The 22,312-nt window shown below is 47.8% G+C and overlaps 1 protein-coding gene across 1 annotated transcript in view; it reads left to right on the plus strand.

Moving 5' to 3' along the window:
• The first annotated feature begins 1,665 nt into the window (after positions 1–1,665).
• HDGFL3 (HDGF like 3) overlaps positions 1,666–22,312 on the plus strand; it is a 35,811-nt gene continuing 15,164 nt past the window's right edge. Inside the window, exon 1 of the mRNA XM_059678042.1 lies at positions 1,666–2,008. Coding sequence (XP_059534025.1) covers positions 1,925–2,008 — 84 coding nt within the window. The 5' untranslated portion in view covers positions 1,666–1,924. The remainder of the gene's footprint in view (positions 2,009–22,312) is intronic.

Genomic DNA, 22,312 nt, shown 5'->3' on the forward strand with positions numbered 1-22,312 from the left:
CAACCAAGGTACATGACTTTGACCAGAATCGAACCCGGGACCCTTCGGTCCGCAGGCCGACGCTCTATCCACTGAGCCAAACCGGTTTCAGCTGTGCTGGTGTTCTTAAGTCTGACTGGATAGGGCACGAGAGGCAGGCAAACGACGTGTACTGAGCAGTCAGACCAGGCTCAACGGAAAACCTCACGCCAAGAAATGTCCATATTCTCAAAATCACCAAACCCCAGCAGTTACCGGCTTTTGGCCTCTGTCTTCAACCACCCTACTGGTTCCTTCTCCTCATTACCAGTTCATATTTCTCCAAGCTTGAAAGACCAGCTGGCCCTAGCCAACTAGCCGGTTTGGCTCAGTGGATAGAGCATCCGCCTGGGGACTGACAGGTCCCAGGTTCGATTCCGGTCAAGGGCATGCACCTTGGTTGCGGGCACATCCCCAGTAGGGGGTGTGCAGGAGGCAGCTGATCGATGTTTCCCTCTCATCGCTGTTTCTAACTCTCTATCCCTCTCCCTTCCTCTCTGTAAAAAATCTATAAAAGATATATTTAAAAAAAGAAAAAAGAAAATCACCCGATCGAGTAGTAAGGAGACGCATGAATGGGCAATGCCAAGCATTACTAAGGACACAAACAATCCACAGAAAGTCTAGGGACTTGCAAGCCCCATCGCTGGGGGTCCAGCATGAAGGTACACAAGCAGGGGTGCACACACACACACACACACACACACACACACACACACACACACTCACACACACAGTCCTCCAGGGCCAGTGAGAAGGCAGATGATGGAAGAAACTTCGATAAAAAGGAGGGAGGGCAGGCAAACCCAGAAGAGAGGACCGACCCGAACAAGGAGCACTGTCCCTGGGACCAGGCGAAGGCCACAGTGTCCGTTACCCGCGGGGCTGCGCCAGCGGGCCTCTGAGAGGTGGGCCTCGGGGTGCAAGAGGCGCCCTTCATCCACCCGCAAAAGCACCTCGTGCAAAAGGCTGCCAGGGTTGGCAACGAGTGCCCCGCCAGACTTCAGTCCCTTCCGCAAAACTACCGGCTCTGCGTCCCGGGCCTGAGGACACACAGCCACGAGTGGGCTCTGGGGTCCCGCAGAGCCGAGTTCGAATCCCGCCTGTGCCCTCCGGGGCGGGTCTCACTGCCCGGTCAAGGGCAGACCCGGGGCGGGGACCCGGCCAGGTCGCCGCGCGCAGAGCAGTGGCCTCTCCAGCGGCCCGATGGGCCCCGGGCCGGCCGCGCCCCCCGCGGGGGGCCGGGCGGGGGCCGTGGGGCTGGGGGCTCCCCGCGCGGCGCGGACGCGGAGGGGCGGCCGGGTGGTGATTGGCTGGGCCGCGCGGGCAGCTCGGGGCCGAGAACAAAAGAGCGCGGCGGCGGGCGGCCCCGGAGTCGGCGCTCCCGCCCGCCCGGCGCGGGCTCGGTGCTGGGAGGACGCGCCCACCGCCCGCCCGTTCCCCGCGCAGCGGCCGGCGCGCTCCGTGCCTGGGCGGAAGCGGCCGCGGACCGAGGGACTGAGCGCGGCGGGCGGGCGCGGGCGGGGCGCGGGCTGCGCGCGCGAGAACAATCATCCGATCGCGGCTGCGGCTGCCGCCCGAGGAGGGACTCGGGGGAGGCGCGAGGCCGGCCCGCCGCGCCCGGAACCGGGAGGGACCCGGGAGGGGACCGGGAGGGAGGCCGGCAGCGGCGGCATGAGGCCGGCGGCGCGGCGGCCGTGAGCGCGCGGCGGCCGGACCGTGATTTGCGAGCCGCTGCGCCCCCCGCCCGCCCCGCTGCCGGTCGCCGTTGCCCCTCGTCGGAGCGGCCGGCCGCCCGCCCGCCCGAGGCCGCGGGGAGCGCGGCGCAGTCCGTTGGCCCGCGGGGGGGGCGGCCTGCTGGCGTCTTCGCGGCGACCAAGGACGTCCGGGAAGGGGAGCGGCCGAGATGGCGCGCCCGCGGCCCCGCGAGTACAAGGCGGGCGACCTGGTGTTCGCCAAGATGAAGGGCTACCCGCACTGGCCGGCGCGGGTGAGTACGAGGCCGCGCGGGGCCCGCCCGCCCTCCATTTTCCCTCCATGATGGCGCGCCGCCCCCTTCCCCTTCGCCGTTCCCTTCCCGTCGCCTCACCGGCCTGCAGGCCGCCGCCCGGGAGCCCGGGAGCCCGGCGCGGGGGGGACCGCGGCCTGGGGCGCGCGGCAGGGGCGTCGGGGCGCGCGCGCGGCAAATGGCCGTCCGCGGGGCGGCGGCGGCGGCGCGTCCTGGCGAGGCCGGGCGGTGTCACGGCGAGGCCAGCGGCGCCCGCTGGCAGCCGCGCACCCATCGCTCGGAGCATCCTCCGCCATCCGCGCTTGCGGAGCCGCCCCCGAGCGCGATGCCCGGGCCCCCGCGCGCCCATCCTTGTCCCGGGTCCGTGCCTCCCTGTTGGCCTCGTGCCTGCGGACCGACGCCCCCCGGCGCGGGCCGGCGGGGCCAGGACGCCCCGAGCGCCTCTTCACCTCCATGTTGGTTTGAGGTCGCGGCTCCCAGACCGGGTCCCTGGCCTCCTCGCCGCGGCGCGCGGAGCTCCCCGTCCTCGGCGGCGGCGGCGGGGTGTCGCCGGGCGCCCTCCCTAGAAAGCATCGGCCTCTCCTACATGCGTGGCATTCGCCGTGTTTTTAGGAGGCCCTTTGCGGGAGGGCCGTGGGTGCTTTGTGTTTTCAGCTTAAACCCCTTTTATTTCCATTTTTTGTGATCGTTGTCAGTTTCTTGCTTGAAATAGGAAGGATCAGGGCAACTTGGGGACCCGGGTTGGTGTCCTTGAGCGAGAGAACCGGACCTGGGGGGGTCATTGGGATCAATGCGAGGGTGAGCTCCAAAATGTTGTCTTGTGGTCAAGTGATGACAGAAGACAAGAAAAAAAAAGAAAGAGGGAAAATACACCCATTCAAAAAAGGAAGTGACATCATGGGTGACCAGACAGCGGTTTGGTAAAGTTGAAGTAGTGGGTGGACATAATCAAGTTGTTTGGGTTTGGGTTTGGGGTTTTGTTGGTTTTGGGTTTTTTAGGGGGTTTTTTTGGACTTAATGATTGTTAAAAAAAAAAAAAAAAGGGAGGGGGGAAGGACACTGGTATCTGATCTGGGCGCCTCATTTCTACGGTCCGACTCTCCGTTTCTGAAAGAGAGAATTACCATCTCTAGGATTCCTTCCACCACTTACAACCTCAGATTTCAAGTGGGAAAAGGGTTCCTATTGGGGTTGCACTGGGCTGTGCCAGTAGCGTTTCCCCACCTCTGCACTGTGGGTGGTCCTTAAGGCGCAGTTTTCCTGGTAGCACAGCTGGTGATGTGCATGGTATAGTCAGTGCCATGCTGCTTCAAGGGGCGAGATTTGTGACGTCAGGGGTTGTTCAGGGGATTCCTGAATATATTTGTCCTGTAAGAAATAAACAGCTATAGGGCACATGAGTGTACACATAGTCAAAAGTGAATTAAAGATTGTCATCCGCAGTTAGTCATTTCCATGTCACACAATGGCTTTCTGGGTTTTTTAAAAATATACTTTTATTGATTTCAGAGAGGGAAGGAGAAGGAGAGAGAGAAACAGCAATGATGAGAAAGAATCATCGATTGGCTGCCTCCTGCACGCCCCCTACTGGGGGTTGAGCCTGCAACCCAGGCATGTGCCCTTGACAGGAATCGAACCCAGGACCCTTCAGTCTGCAGGCTGACGCTCTATCCACTGAGCCAAACCAGCTAGGGCCACAATTGCTTTCTTTAATCTTAAGAGAAATATTCTCAGAGTCAAAAAGAAAATAGTCTTAACATTTCTTACCTTGGCCACCTATTTTGAAACAATAAAGGTGCCACAGAAGTGGTCCTAGTTGTATATCTGGTTGTACATAAAATTCCTAGAAGTTAGCATTCCAAACCAAGACAAACTGGGAAAGAAAATGAAAAAAATAAAATCCATTGGGTTGTTAAATAAGATATAGTAAATACAGAAAAGAAAAATCTGTTTTCACATTTAACTTGAGCTCCTCAAGGAAAGGACTTAAGTGTGTGTGTGTGTTTTAGTGTGTTAGTTTATAGTGAGTGGCATGTTGTAATTGCCAAGGAAAGGTAAAGGTTAGAAAAAGAAAAGATTTTGCAGTCTGTAGGGTTTGCTAGTTGCAGTGCTGTGTGCTTCATATGTTTTTATTTTCATGCCAATCATATGAAACATTTCTCACTATTTCACAAACCTAGCCATAGGTTTGTAGATGATATAAAGTACTAAATGGGGAAAAAAAAATCCTATTCAGATTTTGAATATTATCACTTCTTTTTAATAATTTTCATTGATTTCAGAAAGGAAGGGAGAGGGGGAGAGAGAGAGAGATAGAGACATCAATGATGAGGGAGAATCATTGATCGGCTGCCTCCTGCACACCCCCTTGTGCCCTTGACCGGAATTGAACCCAGGATCCTTCACTCCACAGGCTGGTGCTCTGTCCACTGAGCCAAACCGGCTAAGGCAAATACTGTCACATCTTATGAAGGCCAGTCATGTGGGGGTTCCATATGGCCCCAAGAAATCCAATTCTAGGAGGAAACCGCAGGGGAGACAGATTTCAGCTTTCTCACAGCAGGAATGGAGAAGTGACTTCCCTGCTAGAGGGAAGACATTCGGTCCTGGGCAGCCCCTTGTGAGGAATGTGTGCCAAGAGGATTTGGATGTGTATTAAACTCAGGTTGAATTCAGCTGGTGCTGGGTTTGAGACTCTGAGACCTCGGGCCTGGTTTGTAATCTTCCTTAGTTTCCGTTTACTAGTCTACAATAGGGACCATTAGCCCTAGCTGGTGTTGCTCAGTGGATAGAGCATCGGCCTGCGGACTGAAGGGTCCCTGTTTCAATTCCCCAAGGGCACATGCCTGGGTTGCAGGCTCGATCCCCGGTAGGGGACGTGCAGGAGGCAGCCCGTCAATGATTCTCTCTCATCTTGATATTTCTATCTCTCCCTCTCCCTTCCTCTCTGAAATCAATAAAAATATATTTTAAAAAAATTAAAAAAAAATAAAATAGGGACCATTCTTAACTCGGACTTGTTAGTATAGCAGTCAGTGGTACTTTAATGTTTCTAACTTTTTTCTTTTTGAGCTTCTACCTTTTCTCCTGTATCACTACACTTTTTGAAATTTTCAACTTTTGAGTAGATTTTTCTTTTCTGACATCTTTATCATGAAAAAATTTAAACAGAAAAGTTAAAAGAATTGTACAGTGAACACTCATATACCTACCACCTAGGTTCTATAATTAACACTTACTATACTTGTCTATCACATATCTGTTCCTCTATGCTTGCATCAGTCCATCCTATTTTAATGCATTTCAAAGTAAGTTGCAGACATCACTAGAATTTACTCCCAGACACTTTAGTATGCATAGTATTAGCTAGAGGTCAGTGTTTTTAAGGTAAGATTTACATAGGCTGAAACACACCTTAGTGTACCATTCATTGAGCTTGACAAATGTATGCACAGGTTACAAACCCCTACCGGGATATAGAACGGCACCAACGCCCATGGGAGTTCCCTCACGCCTCTTCCCAGTTGATTTCCGCGCTCCTCTCTATTCTTATAACCATCTGAATAAGGACTCTAGTGTCGTGTCAATTTTTGTATTAAACTAGGGGCCCGGTGCACGAAATTCGTGCACTGGGTGGGGGGGGGGAGTGTCCCTCAGCCCAGCCTGCCCCCTCTCACATACTGGGAGCCCTCAGGCGTTGACCCCCATCACCCTCCAATCGCAGGATCGGCCCCTTGCCCAGGCCTAACGCCTCTGGCCTAGGCGTCCGGCCCGGGCAGCGGGGACCCGCAGCTGCAGCGGCCCCGCGATCGTGGGCCTCGCTTTAGGCCCAGGCAAGGGACCCCTAGCTCCCGGGACTGCCAGCTTCGACCGTGCCCAGCTCCCATCGCCGGCTCCACCCCTACTTCCTGCTATCACTGGCCAGGGCAGAAAAGGCACCTGATTCTCCGATCATGGCTGGGGGGCAGGGCAAAGGCGGCCCCAGGGCCGCCTTTGCCCTGCCCCCCAGCTCTTAGCTCCCCCCTGGGTTTCCGATCACTGTCAGTGGCAGGGGGCTTCTTCCTGCTTTCCCTTTCGCCTCCCTGCATTGTGCCTACATATGCAAATTAACCGCCATCTTGTTGGCAGTTAACTGCCAATCTTAGTTGGCAGTTAATTTGCATATAGCCCTGATTAGCCAATGAAAAGGGTAGCTCGTACGCCAATTACCATTTTTCTCTTTTATTAGTGTTGATAGTAGTAACATTTACTTTAACATATTCTTATTTTGTTTCATTTTTTTAAATACATAGTTTTTATTGATTTTTTTAACAGAGAGGAAGGGAGAGGGATAGAGAGTTAGAAACCTCGATCAGCCGCCTCCTGCACACCTCCCACTGGGGATGTGCCCGCAACAGAGGTACATGCCCTTGACCGGAATCGAACCTGGGTCCCTTCGGTCCGTAGGCCGACCCTCTATCCACTGAGCCAAACCGGTTAGGGCCACATATTCTTACTTTCACATTCCGTAGCAGCGGGCTGTTTTGAATAGAGTATATTTTATTGTATATGACTTTTAATATTAGAAGTTCATTTATACATAAGGATTACCTAGCTAAATACTTATGCTAAAACATAAGGGGAGGGTCTGAACCCTCTTGATTGTGTACACTGTTGATTAAAAAAAAAAATCAGGCATGCATCCCAAAAATGGGTAAATTTACTTTACAATTATATACACTTGTATTTGGTACTGTTATGTGCATTACAAAATCCAAAAAAGGGCCCTAGTTGGGTTGGCTCAGTGGATAGAGCGTCAGCCTGGGAACTGAAGGGTCCCAGGTTTGATTCTGGTCCAGGGCACATGCCTGGTTGCGGGTTCAATCCCCAGTAGGGGGCGTGCAGGAGGCAGCCGATCAATGATTCTCTCTCATCATTGATGTTTCTATCACTCTCTCCCTCATCTTTCCTCTCTGAAATCTTTAAAAATATATATTTAACTTTAAAGAAGAAGCTAAAAGGGACGACATGATGCAAACAGTATTTTATGTTTTAAAATTCTTATTGTCAAAATATTAATATAATAGTCCATATTTTTAAAAGTGTTACTTTTTGGAATGTTTGGTTTGCTGCCTGTGAGATCTTTCTACATGGTCAGTTTTTCTTTTCTAAAGAGATTTTTTACAATAGAACTGTCGGCTTGGCCTTCCTGGTTTGCTTGTGCTTACTTTATTAGTATTATATTTGTAGGACTCCTTTTAGCCACTCATTCATTTGGTGAGAGTTCAGTAGAAGTAGATATTCCATAGTTCTGGTCAACCAGCCACACACAAATGACAGTAAATCATGGTACGCCCAAAATGAATAAATATAACCATCTGAATAAGGACTCTAGTGCCGTGTCAGTTTATGTATTAAATAGTAGTAACATTTACTTTCTAGGTAAAAGAATAACAACTCTCAGGTTATCCCTGAGATGTGAGCACTCTAGTTATGTTACCTCTGCTTTAAAAGATGAAAAATCAGTCTTAAAGCTCTTGTGTTTCAACTGAAGAAATTTTTTCAAATATATTTTTACTGATTTCAGAGAGGAAGGGAGAAGGGAGAGAGAGATAGAAACATCAGTGATGAGAGAGAATCATTAATTGGCTGCCTCCTGCATGCCCCCTACCAAGGATGGAGCCTGCAACCCGGGCATGTGCCCTGGACCGGAATCAAACCTGGGACCCTTAAGTATGCAGGCCGATGCTCTATCCACTGAGCCAAACGGGCTAGGGCTGAAGAGCTTTTATAAATTTAAAAACTTTATATGAGAACTCTCCACTGATACAGTCGCTTTCAATAACTGGCAGGATCTACTATAGTTAAACCCATGTCTAGACCTAGCAGTCTATTCTAGTCATTTATCCACTAGAAATGAGTATTTATGCCCACTCAAAGACTTGTGCAAAATGCTCAGACATGGCAGCTTTACCCATAATAGTTGACTGACAGCAACCCAGATGTCCATCGACACAAGAACGGATACACAAATATGAAGTATATTCATGCATTGGCGTATCACTCAGTCATAAATGGTATGGCTAGCGATGCCGACAAAAATATGGCTGGGTCTCAAAAATATAAGGTGGAAGGAAAAAAAGCCAGACACAAAACAGTACGTTCTGTATAGTTCCATAACAGTCAAAAACGGGCCAGACTCATCAGTGGTGATCGGGTTGTGGTGGGCGGAGGTGGGATGGGGTTACTTACTGACTGGGAGGAGGCCCTGGGGGTGTTTTGGATCTTGGTCTGGGTGGTAGTTACATGGGTGTGCACATCTGTAAAAATGTATCCAGCTGCACATGTAAGACTTGTGTGCTGTCCTGTATGTACTCAATTTAAAAGCACACACTATCTATGAGGTGGGGAAAAAGAAGACTCTAATACTCCAAGCTGCTGCATGTATCGAGGTTTACCATTCTTGACTTTCATGAGGAAACCGTTTTCTTTAAGGCTTCAGTCCTGCCAGGTTGCTGCTCATCATATTTTTGATACAGCTTCACAACCTCTCACTCGATAAAACAATAAAGCATTAAACTTACCATTCTCTGAGAGCTTGAAGAGCTGGACTTTTTTTTAATAATTTTTTTAAATACATTTTTATTGATTTCAGCCGAAACCGGTTTGGCTCAGTGGATAGAGCGTCGGCCTGCGGACTGAAAGGTCCCAGGTTCGATTCCGGTCAAGGGCATGTACCTTGGTTGTGGGCACATCCCCAGTGGGAGGTGTGCAGGAGGCAGCTGATCGATGTTTCTCTCTCATCGGTGTTTCTAACTCTCTCTCTCTCCCTTCCTCTCTGTAAAAAATCAATAAAATATATTTTTAAAAAATAAATAAATATATTTTTATTGATTTCAGAGAGGGAAGGAGAGGGAGAGAGAGAGAAATTTCAGTGATGAGAGAGAATCATTGTTTGGCTGCCTCCTGAATGCCCCCCATTGGGGATCGAGCCTGCAACCTGGACATGCGCCCTTGGCCGGAATCAAACCCAGGACCCTTCAGTCCTCAGGCCGATGCTCTATCCACTGAGCCAACTTGCCAGGGCGAAGAGCTGAACTTTTCTTGAGCAGCTACTGCGACATGATTAAAATTAAACAAAGTGTTTCCATATCCTTTATTGATATAAATGCTGATTGGAAATCCTCCATTCATGATCCCTAGCACTTTGATTTTTTCTTTCTTTCAATAATAAATTCCTGGACTACGAGACTTTATTCCTAGAGATCAGGCTACATATTTTCAGGGCATCGCTTGGGACTTAAATTATTTTTAATATTAATGTAAAGTAAGATGTTTATCCTCTTCATTACTTTGGCCTGGGTCCAGAGAAGTCCGTCATTGGTTCATTCCTCAGGTAGAGTGACAGGCCGCTCAGCCTATGCCCCAGGGACTATAGTCCTGTTGCCAAGGAACTGGCAACGTGTCTGGCTGTCTTCTGCTGTGATCCCGGGAACAAATAGGCAACTTAAGCACTTACTACCAATATGTACCTTTCCCACTGCTCCCGTTTCAACCAGGTGAACCTGCATTTCTGGCATGTCCCCCTTGGAATGCCTGAATGACTACCGTTTCCCCACGATTTGGAAAATATTAATTCTCTGACGTCAGGTTCCTACCATATGAGACTGTGTTTTGATTCTTTTGGGGAAATGACTGGTGGTTTAAAAAAATTACATAAGACCTTATTGAACATGTCCATATGCATTAGGAAAACATGACAAACTAGTAAATCCAGTAACTATGATAGGGGAAGCACCCAGATGTTACTATTGGTTGGAGAAAGTTGTCTTCTGTTGTGGAAAAGTCTCCAGAGGTTAGATTAGAGTCTCGTCCGTTTGACACAGTGATTAGGCCACTGCAAAAAGGCTTCCTCATCGTTTCATGCAAAGCCACCAAAAGCACGGTTTGTGGGCTGTTACCTAAATAGACACAGAAATTGAGAAGAAGAGTTTAGACGGTTTTTTAGCAACGTAACTCTATGTTTGCAAGTCTAGTAATTTAAAAAATGAGGCTTACATTTTGTATGTCTTTTTATTTTCCTACTAATTCATCTTCAGTGTATTTTATAAAAATGTCAGCCTGTAACAAATTAGAAATTAAAAAATAAAATAAAAACCAGTCCTTTACCACAGATAGAGAAGTACTGACTATAAAGGATCCTTAAAGGTCAGTAGTGGTCCTTGCATCTAAAACAATTTGCTGCCCTAGCTGGTGTGGCTCAGTGGATAGAGCGTCAGCCTGCGGAATGAAGGGTCCCGGGTTCGATTCTGGTCAAGGGCACATGCCCGGGTTGCGGGCTCGCTCCCCAGTAGGGGGCATGCAGGAGGCCGCTGATCAATGATTCTCTCTTATCATTGATGTTTCTCTCTGTCCCTTCCTCTCTGAAATCAATAAAATATATTTAAATAAATAAATAAAAATAAAACAATTTGCTCCTACTGTAAAGTACTTAAACTGTCTTTATTTAAAAGAAAGAATGGAATGGCCTTCATGTTGTAAATATTAATTTCACCTTTGTAAAAAAATTTATTATACAAGTAACTAGGGGCCCGGTGCACAAAATTAGTGCACTGGGTGTGTGTGTGGGGGGGAGAGTGTCCCTCAGCCCAGCCTGCCCCCTCTCACATACTGGAAGCCCTCAGGCGTTGACCCCTATCACCCTCCAATCGCAGGATCGGCCCCTTGCCCAGGCCTGACGCCTCTGACAGAGGTGTCAGGCCTGGACAGGGGATCCTCATTTCCCCCCATCACTGGTTCTGCCCTCAGCCCAGGCCTGAGGCCTCTGGCCCAGGCATCAGGCCTGGGCAGGGGACCCCCAGACCCCTCCGATTGCTGGCTCTGCCCCTTGCCCAGGCCTGATGCCTCAGCCAGAGGCGTAGACCCCCATCACCCTCCGATCGCCTGATCGGCCCCTTGCCCAGGCCTGACGCCTCCGCCAGAGGTGTCAGGCTTGGACCAGGGACCCCCATCTCCCCCCGATCACTGGCTCTGACCCCCGCCCAGGCCTGAGGCCTCTGGCCCAGGAATCATGCCTGAGTAGGGGACCCCCATCTCCCTCTGATCGCTTGCTCCACACCCCCGCCCAAGCCTGACGCCTCTGAACCAGGCTTCAGGCCTGGGCAAGGGGACCATCATATCCCCCCAATCCTCGGCTCCGCCCCCCACCCAGGCCTGATGCCTCGGCCAGAGGAGTTGACCCTCATCACCCTCCGATCACCAATCACCGGATCGGCCCCTTGACCAGGCCTGAGGCCTCCGGCAGAGGTGTCAGGCCTGGGCAGGGGACCCCCAGCTCCCCGCGGTTGCAGGCTCCGCCCCTGCCCAGGCCTAACGCCTCTGGCCTAGGCATCCGGCCCGGGCAGTGGGGACCTGCAGTGGCAGCGGGGGGCGCTGCGATTGCACGGGCTCCGCCCCTGCCCCTGCAGGATGCCTCTGGCTGAGGCGTCCAGCCCGGGCAGCGGGGACCCGCAGCTGCAGCAGCCCCGCGATCGTGGGCTCTACTTTAGGCCCAGGCAAGGGACCCCTAGCTCCTGGGACTGCCAGCTGCGACCGTGCCCAGCTCCCATCGCTGGCTCCACCCCTACTTCCTGCTATCACTGGCCAGGGCGGAAAAGGCACCTGATTCTCTGATCATGGCAGGACCGCCTTTGCCCTGCCCCCCAGCTCTTAGCTCCCCCCTGGGTTTCCGATCACTGTCAGTGGCAGGGGGCTTCTTCCTGCTTTCCCTTTCGCCTCCCTGCATTGTGCCTACATATGCAAATTAACCGCCATCTTGTTGGCAGTTAACTGCCAATCTTAGTTGGCAGTTAACTGCCAATCACAGTTGGCAGTTAATTTGCATATAGCCCTGATTAGCCAATGAAAAGGTTAGCTCGTACGCCAATTACCATTTTTCTCTTTTATTAGTGTTGATAATGGTCATTGTTGAAAGATTAATATCCCTGTACCTAGTTATTAGCATCATGAATATGATCTGTATATGTAGGCACATAATTCTGTAATAATATACAATTTTGCATCCTTTTCCCCCAAAATTAAACATTATATCTTAGATGACTTTCAATGGCAATGAATATATTTCTACATTATTTGTAATAGCCATCCGGTAGTTTATGATACAGACCTATTATAAATAGTAACCACTTCCTGTTATAGGACGTGTGGGTTATTTCCAGGTTTATTTGTTTTTACTATAAAATAATACTCTGAAAAACATTTCTTTTAGCCAAATCATTATGTCCTTAGGAAAAGTCTTTGGAAATTCTGTTTGAGTCAGGAGGCATGCATGTTTGAAGCTTTGGATTTATATTGTCACTGTGCCCTTCAGAGAGCTTGTGACTGTCTTTACCCACTGCCAGCAGAATAAGAGAATATCTGTTTTCTCACATATTCATTAAAAGTAGATGATTCAAATTTTTTTTAAAAAATGTCATTTTAATAAATATAAATAAATTTTTTTGCTTACAAGTTAGGCTGAATATGTATATATGATATAGGACATATATCGAATTACTATTTGTCTTGATTACAAGTTAGAATGGATATATAAGATAACATTTCTGTGAGGTATAGCTATCCCTGTAAGAAAAACCAAGATTTAGTTTAAGAAAAATTCACCTATAAGGTCACACTTCTTAATAAGTGCCTTAATCCCAGACTATTAAGAATGCCACAGGCTGAAACCGGTTTGGCTCAGTGGATAGAGCGTCGGCCTGCGGACTGAAAGGTCCCAGGTTCGATTCCGGTCAAGGGCATGTACCTTGGTTGCAGGCATATCCCCAGTAGGAGGTGTGCAGGAGGCAGCTGATCGATGTTTCTCTCTCATCGATGTTTCTAACTCTCTATCTCTCTCCCTTCCTCTCTGTGAAAAATCAATAAAAATATATTTTTTAAAAAAAAGAATGCCACAGAAACATAAGAAATGTGATATTGGATTAAGTGAAAGGGCTGAAAAAGCATTTGGCAGTGGTGTGTATGTAGTGTGTGTGTGTGTGTGTGTGTGTGCGCGCGCGCGCACGCGCGTGTGTGCATTACAAGTTACTGTGAATCTCGCCGTCTTAGTTGTGACATTTTATTTCTCTAGTCTCTATCTCTTTGAGCACCCTTGGACACAGGCAGTTTAAAAATAAATGTTATGCATATAGAGAAAGCGGGGATCTTTCTGAATGAACAGCATGGTGTATTTAGGTATAGGTTCCAAAACCTTTATGGTGAGAGAACATAATACTTTGAACGTCCAGTAGGTAGTTATGAGATTTGCTAGTTCAGTAGAGCCTAGAACAGTGATGGCGAACCTATGACACGCGTGTCAGAGGTGACACGCGAACTCATTTTTTTGGGTTGATTTTTCTTTGTTAAATGGCATTTAAATATATAAAATAAATATCAAAAATATGTCTTTGTTTTACTATGGTTGCAAAGATCAAAAAATTTCTATGTGTGACACGGCACCAGAGTTAAGTTAGGGTTTTTCAAAATGCTGACACGCCGAGCTCAAAAGGTTCGCCATCACTGGCCTAGAAGCTAAATCATAAGAACTCCTACTAGCCTGTGATAGCTTTTTGCCAGTCCACCGCATTCTATAGCAGCATTTTCCTATGTTAGTTCACTGCCGTTCATAAACATAATCTCCTTCTAGTTGATTAAAATAGAAGTAGCGGTGGAATTTTTGTTGTATCTTATTCTTACCTAGATAAGAACTTGCTGCAGTCAGTCAGGTAGATGATCAGATATGTCATCACAGAGAGCCACAGAGGTAAAAAGAATGAAGTTATCTGATGGCTAGTGAGCTCAAGCTTTCAGAATGACATTCTCCAGATTTCCAAGCAAGACTTCCGGAGGTGCAGGGGAAGACGGCTAGACCAGGAGTTAAAAACAAGCGCGTGCCGGGCACACACACCCGGCCCGCGTGGCTCAGGGGTTGAGCATCGACCTACAAACCAGGAGGTCATGGTTCGATTCCCAGTCAGGGCACATGCCTGGGTTGCGGCTCCATCCCCAGTGAGAGGCGTGCAGGAGGCAGCCGATCAGTGATTCTCTCTCATCAATGATGTTTCTGTCTCTCTTTATCCCTTCCTCTCTGAAATCAATTTAAAAAAAAAAAAAAACAAGCACCCCCTTCCACTGTTTTCTTTTTTTTTTTTCCTTTCTTTCTGAGAGGAAGGGAGAGAGACATGGAAACACCAATGATGAGAGAGAATCATGGATCGGCTGCCTCCTGCAGTCCCCTACCGGGGATCAAGCCCGCCACCCGGGCATGTGCCCTTGACCGGAATCAAACCCTTCCGTCCGCAGGCCAGCGCTCTATCCGCTGAGCCAAACCGGCTAGGGCTCCACTGCAGTCTTGATTGTTAGGTTTACAACTTCTGTAAAATAGGGAGGGTGATCATTCCTTTCTTTTCTTTCTTTTTCTCTAAGATGTACATGAAAGAGGTGTTTGCTAATTGAGTATCTAATAGTTACCTGCCAGGGACAGCAGACTCATTATCAACGCTCAGGACCTTGTAAAGTCGCATTAACTGCCTTTGCGGTCTGGCTGGTGTCCGTCAGCCGCTTCCTAGAGGCTCTAGGAGAGTGAGCTGGCTTTAACTCTGGGGATTGTGGGGACTTCCCACTGTTACCCTCCCTCCGACTCCTGCGTGTGACGGGGCATTCCTCGAGTTTCCACATAGCTGCGGGATTTGCCGGCAAGCTAAACTCAACTGTGGGGCCATACAGGAGGGTCTGGGCGTGTGAACTCTGCCTCCTGATCACGGAGGCCAGGCTCTGACCCTGGATTATCTAGGAGTACTAACTAGTAAGTGATTCTGGAGTCTCTCGGGCCACCCACAAGTACAGAGATCCAGTTTCCAAAGTGTAGGCGCCCGTGCTGACAGCACAGTTCCCTCCATGGGGACTGGAAAACTCTCGATAGCACAGTAGGAACTTCTCAGTGTCTGTGGCAGAATGCAGGGTTGGCAAAAGAAGGTTTACAGTTGTGAGTGCATAAAAGTTTATTCGTGTTTGTTTGTTTTTGTTAAACCTCACCCAAGGGTATTTCCCCATTGATTTTTATTTTATTTTTTTAAATAGATTTTATTGATTTTTCACAGAGAGGAAGGGAGAGAGATAGAGAGTTAGAAACATCGATGAGAGAGAAACATCGATCAGCTGCCTCCTGCACATCTCCCACTGGGGATGTGCCCGCAACCCAGGTACATGCCCTTGACCGGAATCGAACCTGGGACCTTTCAGTCCGCAGGATGACGCTCTATCCACTGAGCCAAACCGGTCTTGGCCCCATTGATTTTTAGAGAGAGTGGAAGGGAGGGGAAGAGACAGAGAGAGACACACACACATCGATTGGTTCCCTCCAGCACGTGCCCCAACCAGGGCAGGGATTGAGCCTGCAACCAAGGAGTGTGCCCTTGACCAGAATCCAACCCAGGACCCATCCGTTCGGAGGCCAGCGCTCTATCCACTGAACCAAACCGGCTAGGGCCATTATTTATTCATAATTGGATTATTTTTCAACCCAACAACACACACCTGCTTTGCCTCACCCTGTGTGTTTAAGATGAGGGTAGTAATGAGCCATAGGTTCACCAAAGGTTAGCAAATATAAAGATACGTTTCGCACGATTCAAAATGTTCTTATAGGGAGGAACATCAGAAACCTGTGGCCCTAGATCCCTTCTCCTTTGTCCCTGAAGCAGAGCTTTTGTACTAATGGCACCTTTCATTTCGGAGGACATGCATATTCAGAGGAACCGTATTATACATTCTCAGGTTGTTTTTTTCCTACAGTTAGCATGTGCTGAAGGGCTTTGAAAAGTGATTCCCTGTAGACCTCCGCTCACCTTCAACACTGCACTGCTCCCTGAGGATGAAGTCAGTAATTGTGCAGAAGGATTCAGGCCTTGGGAATGAGTCACTGCTGCTGATGGAGTCTGGTTAACCCTTTGAGTGCCAACCAGTATCCCAGGAACGATGCTGAAATTGCCACCAAGGCATTTTTGCTGATTCTCCAGCAGTGTAGGGAAAGAATTATGAATCGCAAGTAAATGAAGTTACATATTCAAAAACTTCAGGAAACCTTTACTACATTTGTTTTCATCTTTGACATATATTGTTTGCTGATTGTATTATAAAATACTAGGAGAAAAAAAAATTGAACAAAACATATAATGTTAACATAGAGGGACACCCTCCTCCAATATCTTCCACAAAATCGTCATCTTCACAGCAAGAATTGACATATTGAGCAGAATCATCATCACTAATAAAAGCAGGCTTAGAACTGGACGCCATTTCGAAGCTTTAGGGCTACAAAATCTGAGTAAACTTCGTAAAATCGTAGCACCTGTAAAAAATGAGGCAGATAAACGCCAGTGGTCAATCTTAGAGCTACAAACATTCGGCATCATAAGGAATCTGCACTTAGGTGCCATCTGTCAGTAAAGAGTGAACTACTAGCATCTCATAGTGACACTGCAGGAGGAGCGCGATAGCACTCCCGGCACTTTTGGCGAAAGACAGGAGGAGCGGGATCGCGCTCCCCAGCACTCTAGGGGTTAAACCTAGTTTAGTGGCTTTCAGATTTTTTTTTTTAACTTAAATCCACAGTATGAAATAAATATTAATCTCATACACACAACCAGAAAAATCTTACCATCAAATCATAAATGACATAATCTTATATATTTACTAGAGGCCCGGTGCATGAATTTGTACACGGGCGGGGTCCTGCCGGCCTGCACCAATCGGGCCAATCAGGCTAGCAGGGGGAGGCACACCGGAGGTTAGTGGGCCGGCCCTGCCTCCAGTCAGGGTGCGGTGGGGCCAGCTGGCCCTGCCCCCTGGTCAAACTCCCAGTTGAGGGGACAATTTCCATATTAGCCTTTTATTATATAAGATACTGCATTTTGTATAAAATCAGTTTCACTACCTACAGTGTGAAAAGCACCGGTCTGGTGGCACTGGCCGGTAACTGAGTTGGCTAGAGTGTCATCCCAACATGCCAGTGTTGTGGGTTTGATCCCTGGGCAGGACACATACAAGAAGCAACCAATGAGTGCATAAATAAGTGGAACAACAGATCGATGTTTCGCTCTCTCTTTTTAAAGAAAAAGTACTGATCCGGTCTATTAGGCCAAAGAGAAATTACTATAGGAGATGCATCTCTATGTAGGACAGCAGTTGGGTTTGGGGGATGAATGGATAGTCCTGAGCTAAATCTTCTGTAGTCACAGCCTCATCTGAAGATCATATGAACTTAAAAAGTGAAAGTGATATTATGTTCGGTCGTTTAACCATCCAGGCCAGTATTTCCCTTGGTCTCAAAAGGCTGGGTATACAGAGCAAATCTTTCTACTCTCCTCTTCCTTTTAATCTTTGAACTGCAAATGTACCTACAGCTCTCTTGAAGGTAATTGTAGTTCCACGTACATGCCTTCTGAAGGGTCATGAGCTCCGTACGTTTGCTAACTACTGCGCTGTCAGAGCACCTGGTGTTCCCGGGCTGGTAGCGCTGAGGCTCTGGGGTTTCCCTGGGTTTGTGAAGCTGCGTGTGATTGAGGATGAGGGCCCGTTATTTATTTATTTTTTTATTTATTTAATATATTTTATTGATTTTTTACAGAGAGGAAGAGAGAGGGCTAGAGAGTTAGAAACATCGATGACAGAGAAACATCGATCAGCTGCCTCCTGCACGCCCCCTACTGGGGATGTGCCCACAACCAAGGTACATGCCCTTGGCCGGAATCGAACCTGGGACCTTTCAGTCCGCAGGCCCACGCTCTATCCCCTGAGCCAAACTGGTTAGGGCTATTTTTTTAAATATATGTTATTGCCATAACCAGTTTGGATAGAGCGTCGGCCTGTGGACTGAAGGGTCCCAGGTTCGATTCCAGTCAAGGGCATGTACCTTGGTTGCAGGCACATCCCCAGTAGGGGGCGTGCAGGAGGCAGCTGATCGATGTTTCTCTCTCATCGATGTTTCTAACTCTATCCCTCTCCCTTCCTCTCTGTAAAAGTTCAATGAAATATATATTTTTTAAAGCCCATGCTTTAATATATATATGTGTGTGTGTGTGTGTGTGTGTGTGTGTGTGTGTGTGTGTGTGTGTGTTATTGACTTTACAGAGGAAGGGAGAGGGAGAAAAAGATAGAGACATCAATGATGAGAGAGAATCATTGATCAGCTACCTCCTGCACGCCCCCTACTGGGGATTGAGCCTGCAACCCAGGCATGTGCTCTGACCGGGAATCGAACAGTGACCTGGTTCATAGGTCGATGCCCAACCACTGAGCCACAGCAGCTGGGCGAGGATGAGGGCCTCTTAAACCAGAAGACGTGCAGGCGGAGTGGGCTTGTGGTGCCCTCTGAGGTGGGTGTAAAGTCATGGGCCTAGCACATTTCTCATGGTTCTGTTTCCTTTTCAATCACTTTTATCCAACCAAAAAGGGATTTCCTTGCTATTATTCGATCCAGCAGTCTGAGTAGAGAGAACCTAATATTGATGATGATAGTAAGGGATTCTTTGATTTCTAAAAAATATATATATATATACATTTCTGAAAAGTTATAATCAGCACAGTTTTATATCTCACATCTGGCTGATTGACTCACACAAAATAAGTACACTTCTCCTGGCACATAACCCCATTATACTAAACTGAAATATAGGGGAACCAAAGGGGTAATACCACATTAATCTGAGTGTCAAGCCAGGTATTCAAGAACTCTGGCTGTTTAGCTCAGCCTTTTGTTTTCCCGGGCCCTGTCTTGTGTTATGCAGGTGGCAGGGAACGGACAAGGCCTTTGATAGAGTTATGAAATATGATGGCCTCCATTGCCCATTTTTAATAAGCTCCTTGTTTGGGGTAAGGATGTATTTAATGACAAGGGATCAGGTAACCAAGAACAAATGTGTCCCTTGTTTTGACATTGCTGTAAAAGCAAACTACAGAAATAGTAGTTCAACAAGAGCCGACAGTTGGAGAAGCTGGTTGAAGTGAAATGGAGATGACGGTGATTGAACACCCCTCCTTTGCTCCACTAAATTGCTTCTCATTCACTATCATTGTAAACACCCAGTAAACTCTTCTTTTTCTTTAAGTATATTTTTTATTGATTTCAAAGAGGAAGGGAGAGGGAGATAGAAACATCAATGATGAGAGAGAATCATGGATTGGCTGCCTCCTGCACGCCCCCTCCTGGGGATTGAGGCCAAAACCCAGGCATGTGCCCTTGACCAGAATCGAACCCGGGACCCTTCAGTCCAGAGGCCGACGCTCTATCCACGGAGCCAAACCGGCTAGGGCCACCCACTAAACCAGGGGTGGGCAAACTTTTTGACTCGAGGGCCACAATGGGTTCTTAAACTGGACCGGAGGGCCGGAACAAAAGCATGGATGGGGTGTTTGTGTGAACTAATATAAATTCAAAGTAAACATCATTACATAAAAGGGTACGGTCTTTTTATTTTTTTAGTTTTATTCATTTCAAAGGGGCCGGATCCGGCCCGCGGGCCGTAGTTTGCCCACGGCTGCACTAAATTCTTGCCTCCTCATTTTCTCTTGGTGTACCAGCCCCTCCTGGCTTCACTCCTTCCTTACCCAAAAAGAGACCCATGTGATCACTTGAAGTACTCTCACCCTAATCTCCTTTCCCCTTTGATACATTCACCCCGCAAACCTCTTCCTGGGTCATTCTTTTTTTTAAATATATTTTATTGATTTTTTTACAGAGAGGAAGGGAGAGGGATAGAGAATTATCCAAAAAGCACTGTATTGCCCTGGCTGGTTTGGCTCCGTGGATAGAGCATCGGCCTGCGGACTGAAGGGTCCCAGGTTCGATTCCGGTCAAGGGCATATGCCCAGGTTGCAGACTTGATCCCCAGTAGGGGGCGTGCAGGAGGCAACCGATCCATGATTCTCTCTCATCACTGATGTTTCTATCTCTCCCTCCCTCTTCCTTCCTCTCTGAAATCAATAAAAAAAATATATATTTTTTTAAGTGCTGTATTTTCTGGATGCTATTTATTATGCCAGGAACCAAGTCTTGCCCTCTACGTGTGGAACTGTCGCAACTAGCTCATTGTGCTTTGTTTATTTCTTATTTTATTGACAGAGACATTGAAACAGCGAAAGTTACCATCAGTTTCCTAATCAGAATAATTGCCAATTGTCCACTCTCTTAACTGGCACATATCGGTGTTTTCTTCCTCCTGTCTACTTTCTATTTTTAAATATTTGTTTAGCATTCCTGTCAGAAAACCCATATGCATCCAAGTCTTTTGGCTTTGTTCTTTGCTTTCTTATTTTCAGATTGTTGCTTTTGGCAGAGAGACAAAGCTATCTTCACATCTTTATCCTTAAAAAGAGATAAAGTACAATAGGATGCGTTTAGCAGACGGCCCGGCGAAAGCCTTAGCATGTTATTCATGCTGCTGTAAGTTAGATGTGGAGGCGTTCTCAGACTTGTACTTGATTCGGCCAGTCTGCCTTTTGCCTGTTCCCAGTACTCTAGGGCAGAGGTCCCTCTTTGCAGAAGCATTCTGGGTCATTGCTGCAATCCTCAATGTGAGCGTTTCCTCCCTCCTCCTGTCTTTCTGCTGCGTTTTTCCTCTCCCACAGGCTAAATCAGACCGAGCTAGCACTGGGGAGGGGAAAGGAGGGAGACGAAACGCCTATCACGGAGGGTCTCACAGTTACATTAATGAGTTTAGGATTTTTAAAACGATAGAAAGTCCTTGGGGAGTTTTGGGCAGATGATACGATCTGACTTGTGTTGAGGGTCTGAAGAACTGATTGTTGGGGGTGTGGGTGGGGGGCAGGGAGGTGGAGGCAAAGGGCCCAGTTAGGAGGCTTTTGTAGAGGTTGAGGCGTGTCCTAGCCAGTTTGGCTCAGTGGATAGAGCATAGGCCTGCGGACTGAAAGGTCCCAGGTTCGATTCTGGTCAAGGGCACATGCTCAGGTTGCAGGCTTGATCCCAGTGCAAGGCATGCAGGAGGCAGCTGATCAATGATTCTCTCATCACTGATCTTTCTCTCTCTCTCCCTCTCACTTCCACTCTGAAATCAATAAAAATATATTTTTTTAAAAAATTAGAGGCGTTAGGTGATGGTGGAGTAGACCATAGGGGAGCATAGTGGGTGTAGAAAGAACTGGTTAGGTTGGTATTGGGGTGTAATTGAAGGACTTAGTGATAGATATGTCTTTATGGGAAATAAATGAATAAGAACTTACATATTTTGCCCTAGCTAGTTTGGCTCAGTGGATAGAGCATCAGCCTGTGGACTGAAGGGCCAAGGGCATATACCTGGGTTGCGGGCTCGATTCCCCAGGAGGGGACGCAGGAGGCAGCCCATCAATGATTCTCATCATTGATGTTTCTATCTCTCTCTCTCCCTTCCTCTCTGAAATCAACCAATATCCTATAATAAAAGGCTAATATGCAAATTGTCCCCTCGACCAGGAGTTCAACCGGGGGGCGGGGCAGCCAACCACCCACAGCCCCACCCCCGACTAACCCCCCCATCCCAATCAGGGGCAGGGCCAGCCGGACCCCACCCGCACACGAATTCGTGCACTGGGCTTCTAATAAATATATATAAAGGACTTACAGATTTCTAATGGGAGCATCTCATTGGGCAGTGATGCCCATTACATCAGGAATACTAAATGGCAGGCAGGGTAGGCCATAAGGCTAAGAGTTTGTTTTTAGATCTCTTTTATTTGAAATGCCTAGAGACACCCAGCTAGTGAGGCTGAAGCTCAGACTGGAGGTCTGGAGTTTGGGGGTAGAAAAATGAGACACATAGATGCCCATTCAAAACCTTGAAATTGGATGAAATCACCAAGGGAGTAAGTGGAGCTATGTGAGGAAGGGAAAAAAGTATCAGGAGAGTACAGTGTCCTGGAACTCAAAAGAAAATGTTTCAATAAAAAAAGAAAAAGAAAGAAAATGTTTCAATGGACTTATTATATAATGGAGAAAGATGTTTGCTATGGAAATTATAGATATCAGGTTAATATATTACAAATGAATAGTAAAAAGATAGAACCCTGTACAGAAATGCAAAAATGATAGGAATAGTCAGTTCCCTGAAGGGCAAATCCTAATGGCCAATAAACCTATGAAAAGATGTTTAATCTCGCCATTAATCAGGGAAATGCAAATCTAAAAGAGCATGAACACCTCATGCTGTCGGAGATTGGAAGGGAGGTCATTTTCATACCTTGGTGGAAATGTAAATTTTTACAGCCTGTTTTGAAAGCAGT

The sequence above is a fragment of the Myotis daubentonii genome, chromosome 21 (genome assembly GCF_963259705.1).
Source record: "Myotis daubentonii chromosome 21, mMyoDau2.1, whole genome shotgun sequence".
Taxonomy (NCBI): domain Eukaryota; kingdom Metazoa; phylum Chordata; class Mammalia; order Chiroptera; family Vespertilionidae; genus Myotis; species Myotis daubentonii.